The 16,924-nt window shown below is 45.6% G+C and overlaps 2 protein-coding genes across 2 annotated transcripts; both read left to right on the top strand.

The window, feature by feature from the left end:
- The first annotated feature begins 1,916 nt into the window (after positions 1–1,916).
- Positions 1,917–2,504, top strand: LOC145538778 (interferon tau-like). The gene has a single exon (XM_081571845.1). The coding sequence runs from the start codon at positions 1,917–1,919 to the stop codon at positions 2,502–2,504; it is 588 nt and encodes a 195-aa protein (XP_081427971.1).
- Positions 2,505–11,712: 9,208 nt separating this feature from the next.
- Positions 11,713–14,703, top strand: LOC145539149 (interferon tau-like). The gene has a single exon (XM_081573090.1). The coding sequence runs from the start codon at positions 14,116–14,118 to the stop codon at positions 14,701–14,703; it is 588 nt and encodes a 195-aa protein (XP_081429216.1). The 5' UTR covers positions 11,713–14,115.
- Positions 14,704–16,924: the final 2,221 nt, after the last annotated feature.

Here is a 16,924-nt window from a genome sequence, read left to right on the forward strand (position 1 = left end):
ACTGCACGGGAGAGGGTGGGGATGCTGGAAGATGAATGACTTTGCAAACAAGGAGACAAGCCCCTCCACAGTAGAATTCTGAAGTTCTCAGGATGTGGTTAGCCTGCCCTCATGGGGGAGGCCCAGAGACTTTGGGCTGAGGACACCGTCATTCCAGAGGAGATGTGCTACTAGAGGTGATAACCACCTTGTGAATGAGGTGGTACTGGAAAGACAGTTAATGAGAATCTTCAGACCTACATGCACCAGAAAAGAAGCAGGATTCCTGGTGGGGGTATCGGCACAGCCCGTGGAAGACTAGAGATCGACCATAAAAAGCTGGTTGAAAGAAACCCTGATGTCTCGTATATTGTTCCTGACTGTTGATCTTGAGCCTATTATACAGAGGGAAGTAAGTCAGAAAGAAAAACACTAATGTAGTATATTAATGCATATATATGGAGTTTAGAAAGAAGGTAACAATGACTCTATATGCGCGACAGCAGAAGAGACACAGAGGTAAAGAACAGACTTTTGGACTCTGTGGGAGAAGGTGAGGGTGGGATGATTTGAGAGACTAGCATTGAAATATGTATATTACCGTATGTGAAGTAGATGGCCAGTCCAGGTTGGATGAATGCGACAGGCGCTCAGGGCTGGTGCACCGGGACCGCGCTGAGGGATGGGACAGGGAGGCAGGTGGGAGGGGAGTTCAGGATGGGGGACACATGTACACCCACGGGTGATTCACGTCAATGTATGGCAAAAACCACTGCAATATTGTAAAGTAATAAGCCTCCAAATAAAATAAATCAGTTAATTCAAAAAAGAGAAAAATAGTGACAACCTAAAAGATGAGCGTTATACTTTATTTGGAGGGAATTCGGGAGGCAGTTTCTCAATTCACCTTGAGAGAATTGCTCCAAGGAGGTGAAGGGAAGCGTCAGGTTGTACAGGAATTTGCAAGAACGGGGATGTAGTCTGAACATCAAAGCGTTTTTGTGAATTAAAGAAAACCAGCTATCTCAAGTTAAGGAATTTAGCATTTTCCCCATGTATGGGAAGAGGCAAGTGTCTGGGCTCACTGAACACGTTCCTTTCATGCATCTCAGCTCTCCTGGGGCATTTTTCCTTGCATTTTCTTGCATCTTGCATTTTATCACATCCTGAGTTGCCTTGGGCTCACCGTAGGGAGTAGCTGCAACTTGGTAGCTGTTCGCCCACAGGTGTATGTCCCCTTCCTGAGCACCCTGGAGGGCTGGCAACTCGTGATGACTGTGTCATCCTGGTTTACTGATTAGGCAGGAAATACTCCCCTCCTCATGACCCTGTGGCCCCAGTGAAATGTAATCTCAGGAACCTGAATGAATGTCCTCAAAAGAACAGAAACATCTGAGTCGTTCACTCACTCCTAATTACAAGCTTATCCTGGGTGAGACAGAAAACAAAATACAGATATCAATATGGCCTGAGTGACTGAATTCCTACGTGTAAGATAAGGAGGGAAAAATGCAGTTAAGGATCAAGGAAAACTTATGTTCCTGACAAAATACAAACAGAAGGAATGTTTATTATTATACTTAAATCTGTACATAATAACTATGTACATGTCTATAAGTCTTCGTATTATTGCATAACTTCAGCCTTTATTTAGTATCTCATCTAACTGATACACATTTTCATTGACAAATCCAAAGTTTATTGGGAAAATTAAACTTCTACTGTAAAACTTCAGAGTGTAGATTGACTACATTTTCTAGGTCAAATAGGTAATATCTAAATGAAAGCACAATGAGGAAGTGAGGGAGAAATTTTCGGACAATGAGTACCGTCTTCCCTACTTAAAAGCCTTGCTAGAAAGATTGTCATCAGACACCCTACCTCAAGGTTCACCCAGACGCCGTCTCAGGCAGGCCAGCAGCAGCCTCATCTTCCCCATGGCTTTCGCGGTCTCTCTACTGATGGCCCTGGTGCTGGTCAGCTGCAGCCCTGGAGGATCTCTGGGCTGTAACCGGCCTTGGAACCATGTGTCGGTTGGCAGGCAGAACCTCAGGCTCCTGCGGCAAATGAGCAGACTCTCCCCTCGCTCCTGTCTGCAGGACAGAAAAGACTTCGGTCTTCCCCAGGAGATGCTGGAGCGCGGCCAGTTCCAGAAGGACCAGGCCCTCTCTGTCCTCCACGAGATGCTCAAGCAGTGCTTCAACCTCTTACAGACAGAGCACTCCCCTGCTGCCTGGAACACGGCCATCCGGGACCAGCTCCGCGCTGGACTCATGCAACAGCTGGAGGACCTGGATGCTTGCCCGGGCCTGGTGAAGGGAGAGGATGCCTCTGACCAGGGAAGGATGGGCCCCGTGCTGGCCGTGATGAGGTACTTCCAGGGAATCCGTGACTACCTGAAACAGAAGGAATACAGCGAGTGCGCCTGGGAAATCGTCAGGGTGGAGATGATGAGAGCCCTCTCTTCGTCATCCATCTTGCAGAAAAGGATAAGAAACCTGGGTGGAGCTCTGAAGTCACCTTGAGATGACTCTCACCGACCAAGATGCCACATCAGCCTCGTACACTCACCTGTGCTCATTTCAGAAGACTCTGATTTCTGCTTTAGCCACCAAATTCATTGAATTACTTTAGTTGATACTTTGTCAGTAGTAATAAGCAAGTAGATATAAAAGTATTCAGCTGTAGGGGCATGAGTCCTTAAGTGATGCCTGCCCTGAGGTTATCTGTTGCTGATTTATTTATTCCTCCTTGCATTTAACATACTTAAAATGTTCAGAAATTTATAAAATTACATTTCATCTGTACATCATATTAAAATTTCTAAAGCATCTTTACCATTTCATGTGATTACATTTGTGCTTTGTTATATTTATTAAATCAAAGAAAATGAGTTTCTTCACTCAAAAAGTGAAATCCAAACCCCATTTTAAAACTTTATTAAAGAGTGGGTGGTTACATTTATTTACTCATTCATTCCATTCATATTATACATATAAATTGAGTACCCGAGTGACAGACTGTGTAATTGTCACCAAGGAATACATGTGAATAAACCAAATGCAGTTCCTACGGCATTGAAGCACTCAGTATTACAGAGAATACTGTTTATGTAAACAGTATTGTTTTATTTCGGTTATACTAAAGACTGCAAGGAGAGGTAAAGGAAAAGAATGTCCTCACACGGGAAGCTTTAGGTACAAATGATGCTGGAAAGATAAATAATATTATACATCCTTCCTAAGCTGCCTGCGGGGCTTCCCCGGTAGCTCAGCTGATAAAGAACGCGCCTGCGGAGCAGGAGACTCCAATTCGATTCCTGGGTCAGGAAGATCCCCTGGAGAAGGGAGAGACCAACTCCCCACTCCAGTATTCTTGGGCTTCCCTGGTGGTTCGGTCGCTAAAGAATCTGCCTACAATGCAGGAGACCTGGGTTGCGAAGATCCCAGGAGGAGGGCCCGGCAACCTACTCCAGTATTCTTGTCTGGGGAATCCCCATGGACAGAGGAAGCTGGAGGGCTGTAGCCCGTGGGGTCTCCAAGAGTGTGATACAACTAAGCATAGGGCACAGAAAGTCAACGAATTCTCTTAACTCAGTTTCAAGTCACCAAAATCTGGGGAGACTATTTTAGATAGACATTACCCAAACATAATTATTTCTACCGAGTTTACCTAAGCTCCTTTTCCTCCTTACTCTTAGAGATCACAGACCACTAGTATCAGAGAGCCCAGGTAGATCATTTATATGGCAAAGGCACAAGAGAAATACCAATTCCTTCCAGAAAGCTGGCTTAAAACATTACAAAAGGCTCACTTTGATACAATAGCAGAGCTAGCTGAGGCCATTGTTCTCCAGCTCTCTGGGCAGCGCCCATTCATCAGGGACAGCCACCCAAAGGCCCCATGTACTAGTGGACAGCCACCCAGGGATTTCCCTGTTGCTTCTGGGATTCCCCCTGCAATTCTGGGGCACCATATGGTAGCAGACGGCCACCTCAGGAATACCCTACAACTTTGGGATTACAGACAGCAACTTTGGGGCCCCCTGGGTTAGCGGACAGCCACCTCAAGGATCACCCAGAGACTCTTGGGACCCACATTCTAGTGGATGCCCCCAATAACTTTCCATTCCTCATCCTGTATCTTGACACTCACAGGAGTTTCTGTCATCTCCTGGCTGCCACCAATTGTTGGGTTGTGCCCTGCAGGCTTACAAGACCTTTGTTTGCCCAGCTTCGAGACCAAAGGAAGAATCTGCCGTCAAGAACAGAGGCATGGATGGCTTAAGGGATGGGAGGCACTCACACGTGTGAAGCAAGGTCCTGGAGCAACACCCCACCATGGGTGGTGCACGGGTGGTGGGAAGTATTCACACATGGTGACAGGCTTCATTCTGAGAGCAATGGCGGGGTGGGGAGTAGAGGGTAGGGAAGTGGGGAATGGGGAAGGAGGGGGTGGGGGGTGAGGGAGGAGATGGCTAATCATAGTGGGAGTGAGATCAGGCGGGCTCTTTAATTTTCATGGAAAGCAGTTGAGGGACACGCCCCTCACCACCCCTTTGATACAAAAGATCAACTCTGGGGCCTCAGACAAGTACAGAGAAAAGCAAGTCATAGGCCTAGGCTGTACTGGTGGGGCAGGGGATCTACCGAGAGTAAGAGAAGAGCTATCCTGAGTGGCCTGACGGTAATATACCTTAATTAGAACATTCCACTATTGCTAAAAATCACCAGTGATCATCTGGACCTTCAGATTGTTTTGCCAGTGAAAGTTTGAAATATCCTGAGAATTACTGCAGTATGACACAGAGACATGGAATGTGCCAAGGCTATTGGAAAATGGCATTGATAGACTTGCTTGACGTGGGCTTGTCACCAACCTTCAATTTGTAAAAAATGCAATTATCTGTGAAATGGGATAAAACAAATTCTGCCTATACTTCCTCACATTGTAGCAATTCCCAGTATGCTCTCAAGATTCACTCCTCCTTCCCCTGCACCAGCCATTCATACAGCTCTTTCCTGTTTCTTTGGGATTCTGGCTACCCATTTCCCCTTAAGATTGCAAAGCGTAGTCACTCAGTCGTGCCGACTCTTTGCCACCCCATGAAACATAGTCCACCAGGCTCCTCTGTCCATCGGATTCTCCAGGCAGAATACTGGAGTGGATGGCCATTTCCTTCTCCAGGAGATCTTCCCCACGCAGGGAGCAAACCTGGGTCTCCCATCATTGCAGCCAGATTCTTTATACTCTCTGAGCCACAAGGGAAGCCCTAAGAGTGCAAAGCCACCAATTAAAAGTCTGAGTCAAAGTTCTAGGTTCTTCAGAAACTTTTATGTAAGACGTTATTTGCTTGTGATGACTATTTTTGGGAATGAGAGAATGTCCTTCTTACAATATTGTGACAACAGCCATGGCCAAAATGGACTAGGAAGCAAGATCCATTTTCCTCTAGAGGCTACTAAAATAATTACGGAGGAAGCGTGCCACTTACTGGCCAAGATGGACTAGGACATTGACCACGTCTGGAGAGCAGGCTTCTTGCTCTTCTAAGCAGAGGTCTGTCTTCTTCCTTTAGCATTTTCTTCAGACCTCAAGGAGGATCTTTCCTGGAAAGAACGGACACCAATAACTTGAAAAAGCCTGCTTCCTTAGCTTTTGTATTTTAGAGAGGGAAAATACTCCCAGCTTCAGGCAGGACATGTCTTGGGCTAAGGAAGTTGTGTGGAAAGAAAGGTCAGGATATGTTTCTCACTTTCAGGCTGCTCAACTGGCCAAGGTTACAGATTCATCATTTGCTTTACATACTTTAACATCCTTGGTGCCTTGACCATGGCATTCTGGGTAGGGAAATACAAGGGAAATCGGAGGAAATAGCTCCTGTTTGAAGGTGCATTAACTCTTTCCTAAAGCATACGTTGTCCGTTCTGAACCAGACTTCAGGGGGAAATTCTCCATGTCCCTTTGAATAATAACTGCACTTGCATCCCTTCCACTTGGACTCAGCAGTAAGAGAGAGAGTGAAGTCACTCAGTCGTGTCCAACTCCTGCGACCCCATGGACCGTAGCCTAGCAGGATCCTCTGTCCATGGGATTTTCCAGGCAAGAGTACTGGAGTGGGTTGCCGTTTCCTTCTCCAGGGGATCTTCCCAACCCAGGTATCGAACCGGGGTCTCCTGCATGGTAGGCAGATGTTTTTACCGTCCGAACCATCAGGGAAGCCTGTAAGAGAGAACACAGACGCAAATAAGGGGATTTCAGGGCATCCAATTGTTGCCAACCAATAACCTGGGGTGTACCTACTTGGGTAGAATTGAGAACGATTAAGGTAATGGAATACCGTCATCGAGGAGGTTAACCAGGAAGAGAGAGAGAGAGAGAGAGAGAGTGCGTGTATGGGTTTACTGATCAAGTAGCAGAGAAGGGTTCAATATAGACTAGATCTCTCAAATCTCTGCTTCAGGTTACAGACATCATCTTTAGATTGCTTCTCTCCAGTTAATGGATGAGCGGGCTGATAGCTTGCAGCAGAGGATGTCGGATTCCTGATCTCCGAAGAAGATTGAGCTTGGGGCCCGGGGACCAGCCTTGATCACCCAAGAGCTTTTGTATAGCAGGGTTTTATTCAAGTATAAAAAGCGACAGAGGAAGCTTCTGGCATAGGCATCAGAAGGAGGACAAAAGTGCCCCACTCGCTAGCCTTAGCAAGGAAGCTATATTCTTTTTAATTGGTTATTACAATAAATCAAAAGAATGTCTCAAGGTTCACAGATCATACTAGACCCACTCCCACAATATACATTTTAAGATAACGGGATTAGAACTAACAATAGAAAGATCTTACCAGACCCACTCCCCTAATATAATCTTAGGATAAGTCAGCAGGTTCTTGGTAAGGACAAACATGTCCTCGAGCCAGATACATTGCTCTATTGACTAAGACAAAGCAATGTAGAAAAACAAGTTTGTTTATTTCTCCTCCTTGAGAACTCCAGAACCCTATGTCCTCCTGGAGAGCCCCAGACCCCTCTCACGTCCTTGGGGACCCCAGACTTCTTATCAATCTGCCTAGGAACTGACATTCTCAGGGATCTCTAACTTGGAGGTTAAATACACGTCAGTTGCTCCGTTGAGTAGTACTCGTTTGCGACTCCGGGGTCTGTACCCTTTTCATACTGTTCATGGGGTTCTCAAGGCAAGAATACTGAAGTGCTTTGCCATTCCCTTCTCCAGTGGACCACATTTGTCACTTAGCCACCAACCTCGACAGCATATTAAAAACCAGAGACATCACTATGCCAACAAAGGTCCATCCAATCAAGTCTATGTTTTTTCCAGTGGTCACATATGATCGTGAGAGTCGGACCATGGAGAAAGCTGAGCGCCGAAGAATTGATGCTTTTGAACTGTGGTGTTGGAGAAGACTCTTGAGAGTCCCTTGGACTGCAAGGAGATCCAACCGGTCCATCCTAAAAGAAGTCAGTCCTCAATATTCATTGGAAGGACTGATGCTGAAGCTGAAACTCCAATACTTTGGCTACCTGATGGGAAGAACTGACTCCTTGGAAAACATCCTGAGGCTGGGAAAGATTGAAGGCGGGAGGAGAAGGGGACGACTGAGGATGAGGTGGCTGGATGGCATCACCGACTCAATGGACATGAGTTTGAGTAAACCCCAGGAGTTGGTGATGGACCGGGAGGCCTGGCATGCTGCGGTCCATGGGGTCGCAAGAGTCAGACATGTCTGAGTGACTGATCTGCACTGGAGTGTACCCGCCAGGCTCCCGGTCCCTGGCATTCTCCAGGCAAGAAAACTGGAGTGGGTTGTCATTTCCTTCTCCTGTGTGTTAAGTAAGTTTGGGGTTTTTTTCTTTCTGCCTTAACACTCTGGGGACACTTTTGGGGGCAAGACCACGTGGATAATTTTTGGACTCATCTGGCTCTCTTTGTGGGGGCGTCCCAGGGGGCACCGGTGCTAAACAACACACCTGCCACTGCAGGAGACATAAGAGATCTGGGTTTACTCCCTGGGTCGGGAAGATGGCCTGGAGGAGGAAATGGCAACCCACTCCACTGTTATTGCCTGGAGAATCCCATGGACAAGGGTGCCTGTCCACTGGGTCCCAAGAGTCAGGCGTGACTGAAGCGACTTAGCACGCACACATGCCTGTCTTTGTGACTGTTTAACATTCTTCAGATATTATGATTCTTCCACTGTTTGGCTGAGCTTTTTTGAGATTTAACTTACACTTTGCCATTTTGTCAGCAGAAATGTCACTTATCTTCTTCACTTTCATGACGTTCAGATATACATATGTTTTATGTTTGCCCACAAACAACTACGGTTTTGCTTTCTAGGAAAGTTGCAATGAGAAACAAAATATCTCAAGTCTTGACAATCACAGAAAATGAGGTGAAGCCCCTCTGGCATTCTTTTATTTCCCTTTGTCTTAACCCTAGGATGAGATGGCACGAAACCCAGGAGGAGAGAGACAAACTTCAACCAGCAAATCACTATAGAGAATATAAGTTCCTAAGTCTTTTGTTGTGATTTAAATTTAAAACGAAACATCATGAGTAGGTAAAGAAACGAGGCTATTTCTCCCTGACACAGCCCGGCCTCATGGCTCCGCAGTCTCAGCACGAAATATACATGGATAGACATTGCGGCCCAACCCAAGTATGCACTGAATGAACAACTAAAGGTCACCGATTTCTGTGATATAAGCTTATAATGATATATAACACCATCACTGAATTCCCTATAGCCAACTCAGACATTCTGAGCAAAACATATGTTCAACAGTTTAAGTAAAAAGTTTGAATGATAAAAGCTGTAGTGGCAAACTAAGCATTGTCTAGTAAAGGTGAAACAATTGCACTTGCATAATGCCTCCACCTATGGAGTATTCTTGCCTGGAAAATCCAATGGACACAGGAGTCTGGCGGGCTACAGTCAACGGGGTCGCAAAGAATCGGACACCACTGAGCGACTAACACACACACTCGTAGACAAAAACACACTGTAGCTCTCAGCGTCTTATGGCTGCTGACCCTTGATAACGTGGGACACAGGGCAGAAGAGGAGGTCAGCACTGAGAACTCCAGTCCTCCACAAAAACACTGCAGGGAGAGGGTGGGGATTCTGGAAGATGAATGATTTTGCAAACAAAGGGACAAGCCCCTCCACAGTAAAATCCTCAACGTCTCAAAGTGGTAAGCCTGCCCTCACGAGTGAGTCCCAGAGAGTTTGGGCTGAGGACACTGTCATTCCAGACGAAAAGTGCTATTAGAGGTGAAAACTACCTTGTGAGTGAGGCAGTGTTGGAAATACAATGAATTATCTTGGTTTAGAATCTTCACACTTAAGTGCACCACAAAGAACCAGGATTCCTGGTGGGGGTATTGGCACAGCCTATAGAGGACTATAGATCTACCGTTAAAAAAACAAAAAACAGTGGAAAGAAATGGTGATGTCTAGTATATTATTCTTGACTGTCAACATGAAGAAAAAAGTCAGAACCTAAAAGTTGAGAGTTATGTTGTGTTTGGTTGGGTACTGGCACAGCTTGTAGAGGACTATACATCTACTGTAAAAAAAAAAAATGGTGAAAAGAATAGCGATGTCTCGGATATTATTCCTGACTGTCAACTTGAAGAAAAAAGTCACAACCTAAAAGCTGAGAGTTAAGTTTTATTTGGTGGGAATTCAGGAGACAGTATTTCAAGTCACCCTGAGAGAAGTGCTCCAAGGACGTGGGGGGAGGAGCCAGGTTCCACAGAAGTTTGCAAGAGAGGGAAGGTAGTCCGAACCTCAAAATATTTTGGTGACTCGGAGAAAACCCGGTATCTCAAGTTACGGAATTTAGCACTTTGCTATGCATGGCAGGATGCAAGAGTCGGGGCTCACTGAAATCATTCTTTTCATGCATCTTGGCTATCCTGGGGCCGTGCGCCTTGCATTTTTCCCCATCCCGAGTTCCCTTGGGCTCACATTAGGGAGTGGCTGCAATCTGACAGCTGTCAGACCAGAGGTATATTCCTCCTTCCTGAGCACCCTGGAGGGCTGGAAACTCTGATGACTGTGTCATCCTGCTTTACGGATATGGTAGAAAACAGTTTGTTCCTCGTGGCCTGTGGTCCCAGTGAAATGTAACCTCAGGAACCTGAATGAATGTTCTCAAAAGAGCAGAAACAACCGATTAGCTCATGCACTAACAATTACAAGCCTCTGCTCCGATTAAAACAGAAAATAAAATACAGAAACCTGTAGGGCCTGAGGGACTGTGACCTCGTATGTATAAGATAAGGAGAGAAAAAATGCAGTCCAGAATCAAGGAAAGATTTTGTTCCTGACACAAAGAAAAGGAATCTTTATATATATTAAAATGTGCACAGAAGTATGTACATGTGTATAAGTCTCTACATCCCTACATAACCTCAGCCTTTAATTTGTTTCTCATTTATCTGATACCCATTTGGAGTGATACATCAAAAGTTTAGTGGGAAAACAAAACACTTATTATACAAATTAAAAGTATAGGTTAATTACATTTTCTGGGTCAAATAGAAAATGTCTAAATGAAAACACATAATGGATGTGAGAGAGAAAATTTCTGACAATGAGTACTGTCTTCCCTGTTTAAAGCCTTCCTTTAGATTTATTATTCCCTTTGAAGAATCACCGCACTTGCATCCCTTCCACCTTGACTCAGGAGTAAGACAGAACACAGCCACAAATAGAGGGAGCTCAGAGAATACAACTGTTGCCAACCAATAGCCTGGGGTGTGCCTATTTGGGTAGACTCGAGAACTATTGAGGTAATCCAATCGTAATTCAGGAATTAACCAGGATGTATCCATGTGTGTGTGCGTGCGTGTGGGTGGGTGTGTGTGCATGTGTGCACGAGTGTTTGCTCAGAGAGTGGGGAAGGGCTTCAGTTTAGCCTAGATCTGTCCAGTTTCTGCCTCAGTGTACAGGCTTGTCTTTAGTTTGCTTCTCTCCAACTGACAAATGAGAGGGCTGTCCAATTTGTTTCTTAACTAAGTTTTGTTCCTTTTCTTTCTTCCTTCAACACTTTGGGGCCCCTTTTGGGGGCAAGACTACATCTTCAATTTTTGGTCTCACCTGGCTGTCTTTGTGGAGGCTTCCCAGGTGACACCAGTGGTAAAGAACTTGCGTGTCAATCCAGGAGACATAAGAGACCACGGTTTAATTCCTGGGTCGGGATGATTCGCTGGAGGAGAAAATAGCAACCCACTCAGGTATTCTTGCCTGGAGAATCCCACGGACAGGGGAGCCTGTCCACAGGGTCACAAAGAGTCAGACATGACTGAAGCGACTTAGCACGTGCACGTGGCTGTCTTTGAGACTGTTTGACAACTTTCAAATATTATGATTCCTTCCGTTTTTTGGTTGACCTTTCTTCAACGTACACTTTGCCATACTGTCAGCAGAAAGGACAGTTGTCTATATTCTCATTCATGACATTCAAAATTATATTTGATTTATTTTTGTCCACAAACAACTATCAAGTTTTGCCTTCCGGGAAAGCTGAAATGAGAAACAAAAGAAATCTCTAGTCTTGAAAATCACAGAAAATATGGTGATGCCCCTCTGCCATTCTTTCCCTTCCTTCTGTATTAACCCTAGGATGAAACGGAAAGGAACGCAGTAGGAGAGACAAACTGGCCAGTAAATCAAAAGGCAAAAAATAAGTTCTTCAATTTTTTTTTTTCTTTTGCTGTTCTTTAAATTTAAAACAAAACATCATGAGTAAGTAGAGAACCGAGGCTATTTCTCCCTGACACAGCCTGGGCCTCACTGCTCTGCATTCTGAGCACAGCACAGAGATGGATCGACAAGTCAGCCCAACGGAAGTATGTAGACTGAACGAACACCTGAAGGTGACTGATTTCTGTGACATAAGCTTTTACTAATACAGAACACCATCACTGAGTCACCTATACCCAACTCAGAAATTCTGAGCAGAACAAATCTTGAACACTTTACGTAAAAGAATTGAGCAACAAAAGCTGTCGTGGCAAAATAAAAATTGTCTCCTAAAGGTGTAACAATTGCAATTGGATAATGCCACCACTTACTTAGGTCTCCACACTTCAGATCTCAGCATCTCAGGGCTGCTGACACTTGATAGCTGGCGACATGGATCGGAAGAAGAGGAAGTCATCGCTGAGAACTCCCCTCCTTCACACAAACACTGCACGGGAGAGGGTGGGGATGCTGGAAGATGAATGACTTTGCAAACAAGGAGACAAGCCCCTCCACAGTAGAATTCTGAAGTTCTCAGGATGTGGTTAGCCTGCCCTCATGGGGGAGGCCCAGAGACTTTGGGCTGAGGACACCGTCATTCCAGAGGAGATGTGCTACTAGAGGTGATAACCACCTTGTGAATGAGGTGGTACTGGAAAGACAGTTAATGAGAATCTTCAGACCTACATGCACCAGAAAAGAAGCAGGATTCCTGGTGGGGGTATCGGCACAGCCCGTGGAAGACTAGAGATCGACCATAAAAAGCTGGTTGAAAGAAACCCTGATGTCTCGTATATTGTTCCTGACTGTTGATCTTGAGCCTATTATACAGAGGGAAGTAAGTCAGAAAGAAAAACACTAATGTAGTATATTAATGCATATATATGGAGTTTAGAAAGAAGGTAACAATGACTCTATATGCGCGACAGCAGAAGAGACACAGAGGTAAAGAACAGACTTTTGGACTCTGTGGGAGAAGGTGAGGGTGGGATGATTTGAGAGACTAGCATTGAAATATGTATATTACCGTATGTGAAGTAGATGGCCAGTCCAGGTTGGATGAATGCGACAGGCGCTCAGGGCTGGTGCACCGGGACCGCGCTGAGGGATGGGACAGGGAGGCAGGTGGGAGGGGAGTTCAGGATGGGGGACACATGTACACCCACGGGTGATTCACGTCAATGTATGGCAAAAACCACTGCAATATTGTAAAGTAATAAGCCTCCAAATAAAATAAATCAGTTAATTCAAAAAAGAGAAAAATAGTGACAACCTAAAAGATGAGCGTTATACTTTATTTGGAGGGAATTCGGGAGGCAGTTTCTCAATTCACCTTGAGAGAATTGCTCCAAGGAGGTGAAGGGAAGCGTCAGGTTGTACAGGAATTTGCAAGAACGGGGATGTAGTCTGAACATCAAAGCGTTTTTGTGAATTAAAGAAAACCAGCTATCTCAAGTTAAGGAATTTAGCATTTTCCCCATGTATGGGAAGAGGCAAGTGTCTGGGCTCACTGAACACGTTCCTTTCATGCATCTCAGCTCTCCTGGGGCATTTTTCCTTGCATTTTCTTGCATCTTGCATTTTATCACATCCTGAGTTGCCTTGGGCTCACCGTAGGGAGTAGCTGCAACTTGGTAGCTGTTCGCCCACAGGTGTATGTCCCCTTCCTGAGCACCCTGGAGGGCTGGCAACTCGTGATGACTGTGTCATCCTGGTTTACTGATTAGGCAGGAAATACTCCCCTCCTCATGACCCTGTGGCCCCAGTGAAATGTAATCTCAGGAACCTGAATGAATGTCCTCAAAAGAACAGAAACATCTGAGTCGTTCACTCACTCCTAATTACAAGCTTATCCTGGGTGAGACAGAAAACAAAATACAGATATCAATATGGCCTGAGTGACTGAATTCCTACGTGTAAGATAAGGAGGGAAAAATGCAGTTAAGGATCAAGGAAAACTTATGTTCCTGACAAAATACAAACAGAAGGAATGTTTATTATTATACTTAAATCTGTACATAATAACTATGTACATGTCTATAAGTCTTCGTATTATTGCATAACTTCAGCCTTTATTTAGTATCTCATCTAACTGATACACATTTTCATTGACAAATCCAAAGTTTATTGGGAAAATTAAACTTCTACTGTAAAACTTCAGAGTGTAGATTGACTACATTTTCTAGGTCAAATAGGTAATATCTAAATGAAAGCACAATGAGGAAGTGAGGGAGAAATTTTCGGACAATGAGTACCGTCTTCCCTACTTAAAAGCCTTGCTAGAAAGATTGTCATCAGACACCCTACCTCAAGGTTCACCCAGACGCCGTCTCAGGCAGGCCAGCAGCAGCCTCATCTTCCCCATGGCTTTCGCGGTCTCTCTACTGATGGCCCTGGTGCTGGTCAGCTGCAGCCCTGGAGGATCTCTGGGCTGTAACCGGCCTTGGAACCATGTGTCGGTTGGCAGGCAGAACCTCAGGCTCCTGCGGCAAATGAGCAGACTCTCCCCTCGCTCCTGTCTGCAGGACAGAAAAGACTTCGGTCTTCCCCAGGAGATGCTGGAGCGCGGCCAGTTCCAGAAGGACCAGGCCCTCTCTGTCCTCCACGAGATGCTCAAGCAGTGCTTCAACCTCTTACAGACAGAGCACTCCCCTGCTGCCTGGAACACGGCCATCCGGGACCAGCTCCGCGCTGGACTCATGCAACAGCTGGAGGACCTGGATGCTTGCCCGGGCCTGGTGAAGGGAGAGGATGCCTCTGACCAGGGAAGGATGGGCCCCGTGCTGGCCGTGATGAGGTACTTCCAGGGAATCCGTGACTACCTGAAACAGAAGGAATACAGCGAGTGCGCCTGGGAAATCGTCAGGGTGGAGATGATGAGAGCCCTCTCTTCGTCATCCATCTTGCAGAAAAGGATAAGAAACCTGGGTGGAGCTCTGAAGTCACCTTGAGATGACTCTCACCGACCAAGATGCCACATCAGCCTCGTACACTCACCTGTGCTCATTTCAGAAGACTCTGATTTCTGCTTTAGCCACCAAATTCATTGAATTACTTTAGTTGATACTTTGTCAGTAGTAATAAGCAAGTAGATATAAAAGTATTCAGCTGTAGGGGCATGAGTCCTTAAGTGATGCCTGCCCTGAGGTTATCTGTTGCTGATTTATTTATTCCTCCTTGCATTTAACATACTTAAAATGTTCAGAAATTTATAAAATTACATTTCATCTGTACATCATATTAAAATTTCTAAAGCATCTTTACCATTTCATGTGATTACATTTGTGCTTTGTTATATTTATTAAATCAAAGAAAATGAGTTTCTTCACTCAAAAAGTGAAATCCAAACCCCATTTTAAAACTTTATTAAAGAGTGGGTGGTTACATTTATTTACTCATTCATTCCATTCATATTATACATATAAATTGAGTACCCGAGTGACAGACTGTGTAATTGTCACCAAGGAATACATGTGAATAAACCAAATCCAGTTCCTACGGCATTGAAGCACTCAGTATTACAGAGAATACTGTTTATGTAAACAGTATTGTTTTATTTCGGTTATACTAAAGACTGCAAGGAGAGGTAAAGGAAAAGAATGTCCTCACACGGGAAGCTTTAGGTACAAATGATGCTGGAAAGATAAATAATATTATACATCCTTCCTAAGCTGCCTGCGGGGCTTCCCCGGTAGCTCAGCTGATAAAGAACACGCCTGCGGAGCAGGAGACTCCAATTCGATTCCTGGGTCAGGAAGATCCCCTGGAGAAGGGAGAGACCAACTCCCCACTCCAGTATTCTTGGGCTTCCCTGGTGGTTCGGTCGCTAAAGAATCTGCCTACAATGCAGGAGACCTGGGTTGCGAAGATCCCAGGAGGAGGGCCCGGCAACCTACTCCAGTATTCTTGTCTGGGGAATCCCCATGGACAGAGGAAGCTGGAGGGCTGTAGCCCGTGGGGTCTCCAAGAGTGTGATACAACTAAGCATAGGGCACAGAAAGTCAACGAATTCTCTTAACTCAGTTTCAAGTCACCAAAATCTGGGGAGACTATTTTAGATAGACATTACCCAAACATAATTATTTCTACCGAGTTTACCTAAGCTCCTTTTCCTCCTTACTCTTAGAGATCACAGACCACTAGTATCAGAGAGCCCAGGTAGATCATTTATATGGCAAAGGCACAAGAGAAATACCAATTCCTTCCAGAAAGCTGGCTTAAAACATTACAAAAGGCTCACTTTGATACAATAGCAGAGCTAGCTGAGGCCATTGTTCTCCAGCTCTCTGGGCAGCGCCCATTCATCAGGGACAGCCACCCAAAGGCCCCATGTACTAGTGGACAGCCACCCAGGGATTTCCCTGTTGCTTCTGGGATTCCCCCTGCAATTCTGGGGCACCATATGGTAGCAGACGGCCACCTCAGGAATACCCTACAACTTTGGGATTACAGACAGCAACTTTGGGGCCCCCTGGGTTAGCGGACAGCCACCTCAAGGATCACCCAGAGACTCTTGGGACCCACATTCTAGTGGATGCCCCCAATAACTTTCCATTCCTCATCCTGTATCTTGACACTCACAGGAGTTTCTGTCATCTCCTGGCTGCCACCAATTGTTGGGTTGTGCCCTGCAGGCTTACAAGACCTTTGTTTGCCCAGCTTCGAGACCAAAGGAAGAATCTGCCGTCAAGAACAGAGGCATGGATGGCTTAAGGGATGGGAGGCACTCACATGTGTGAAGCAAGGTCCTGGAGCAACACCCCACCATGGGTGGTGCACGGGTGGTGGGAAGTATTCACACATGGTGACAGGCTTCATTCTGAGAGCAATGGCGGGGTGGGGAGTAGAGGGTAGGGAAGTGGGGAATGGGGAAGGAGGGGGTGGGGGGTGAGGGAGGAGATGGCTAATCATAGTGGGAGTGAGATCAGGCGGGCTCTTTAATTTTCATGGAAAGCAGTTGAGGGACACGCCCCTCACCACCCCTTTGATACAAAAGATCAACTCTGGGGCCTCAGACAAGTACAGAGAAAAGCAAGTCATAGGCCTAGGCTGTACTGGTGGGGCAGGGGATCTACCGAGAGTAAGAGAAGAGCTATCCTGAGTGGCCTGACGGTAATATACCTTAATTAGAACATTCCACTATTGCTAAAAATCACCAGTGATCATCTGGAC

Source organism: Giraffa tippelskirchi, chromosome 1, assembly GCF_054371585.1.
Source record: "Giraffa tippelskirchi isolate mGirTip1 chromosome 1, T2T-mGirTip1v1.2.pri, whole genome shotgun sequence".
NCBI lineage: Eukaryota > Metazoa > Chordata > Mammalia > Artiodactyla > Giraffidae > Giraffa > Giraffa tippelskirchi.

Excerpts from the sequence above, each read along its gene's own strand:
- LOC145538778 (XM_081571845.1), top strand. The coding sequence starts at position 1,917 with ATGGCTTTCGCGGTCTCTCTACTGATGGCCCTGGTGCTGGTCAGCTGC.
- LOC145539149 (XM_081573090.1), top strand. The coding sequence starts at position 14,116 with ATGGCTTTCGCGGTCTCTCTACTGATGGCCCTGGTGCTGGTCAGCTGC.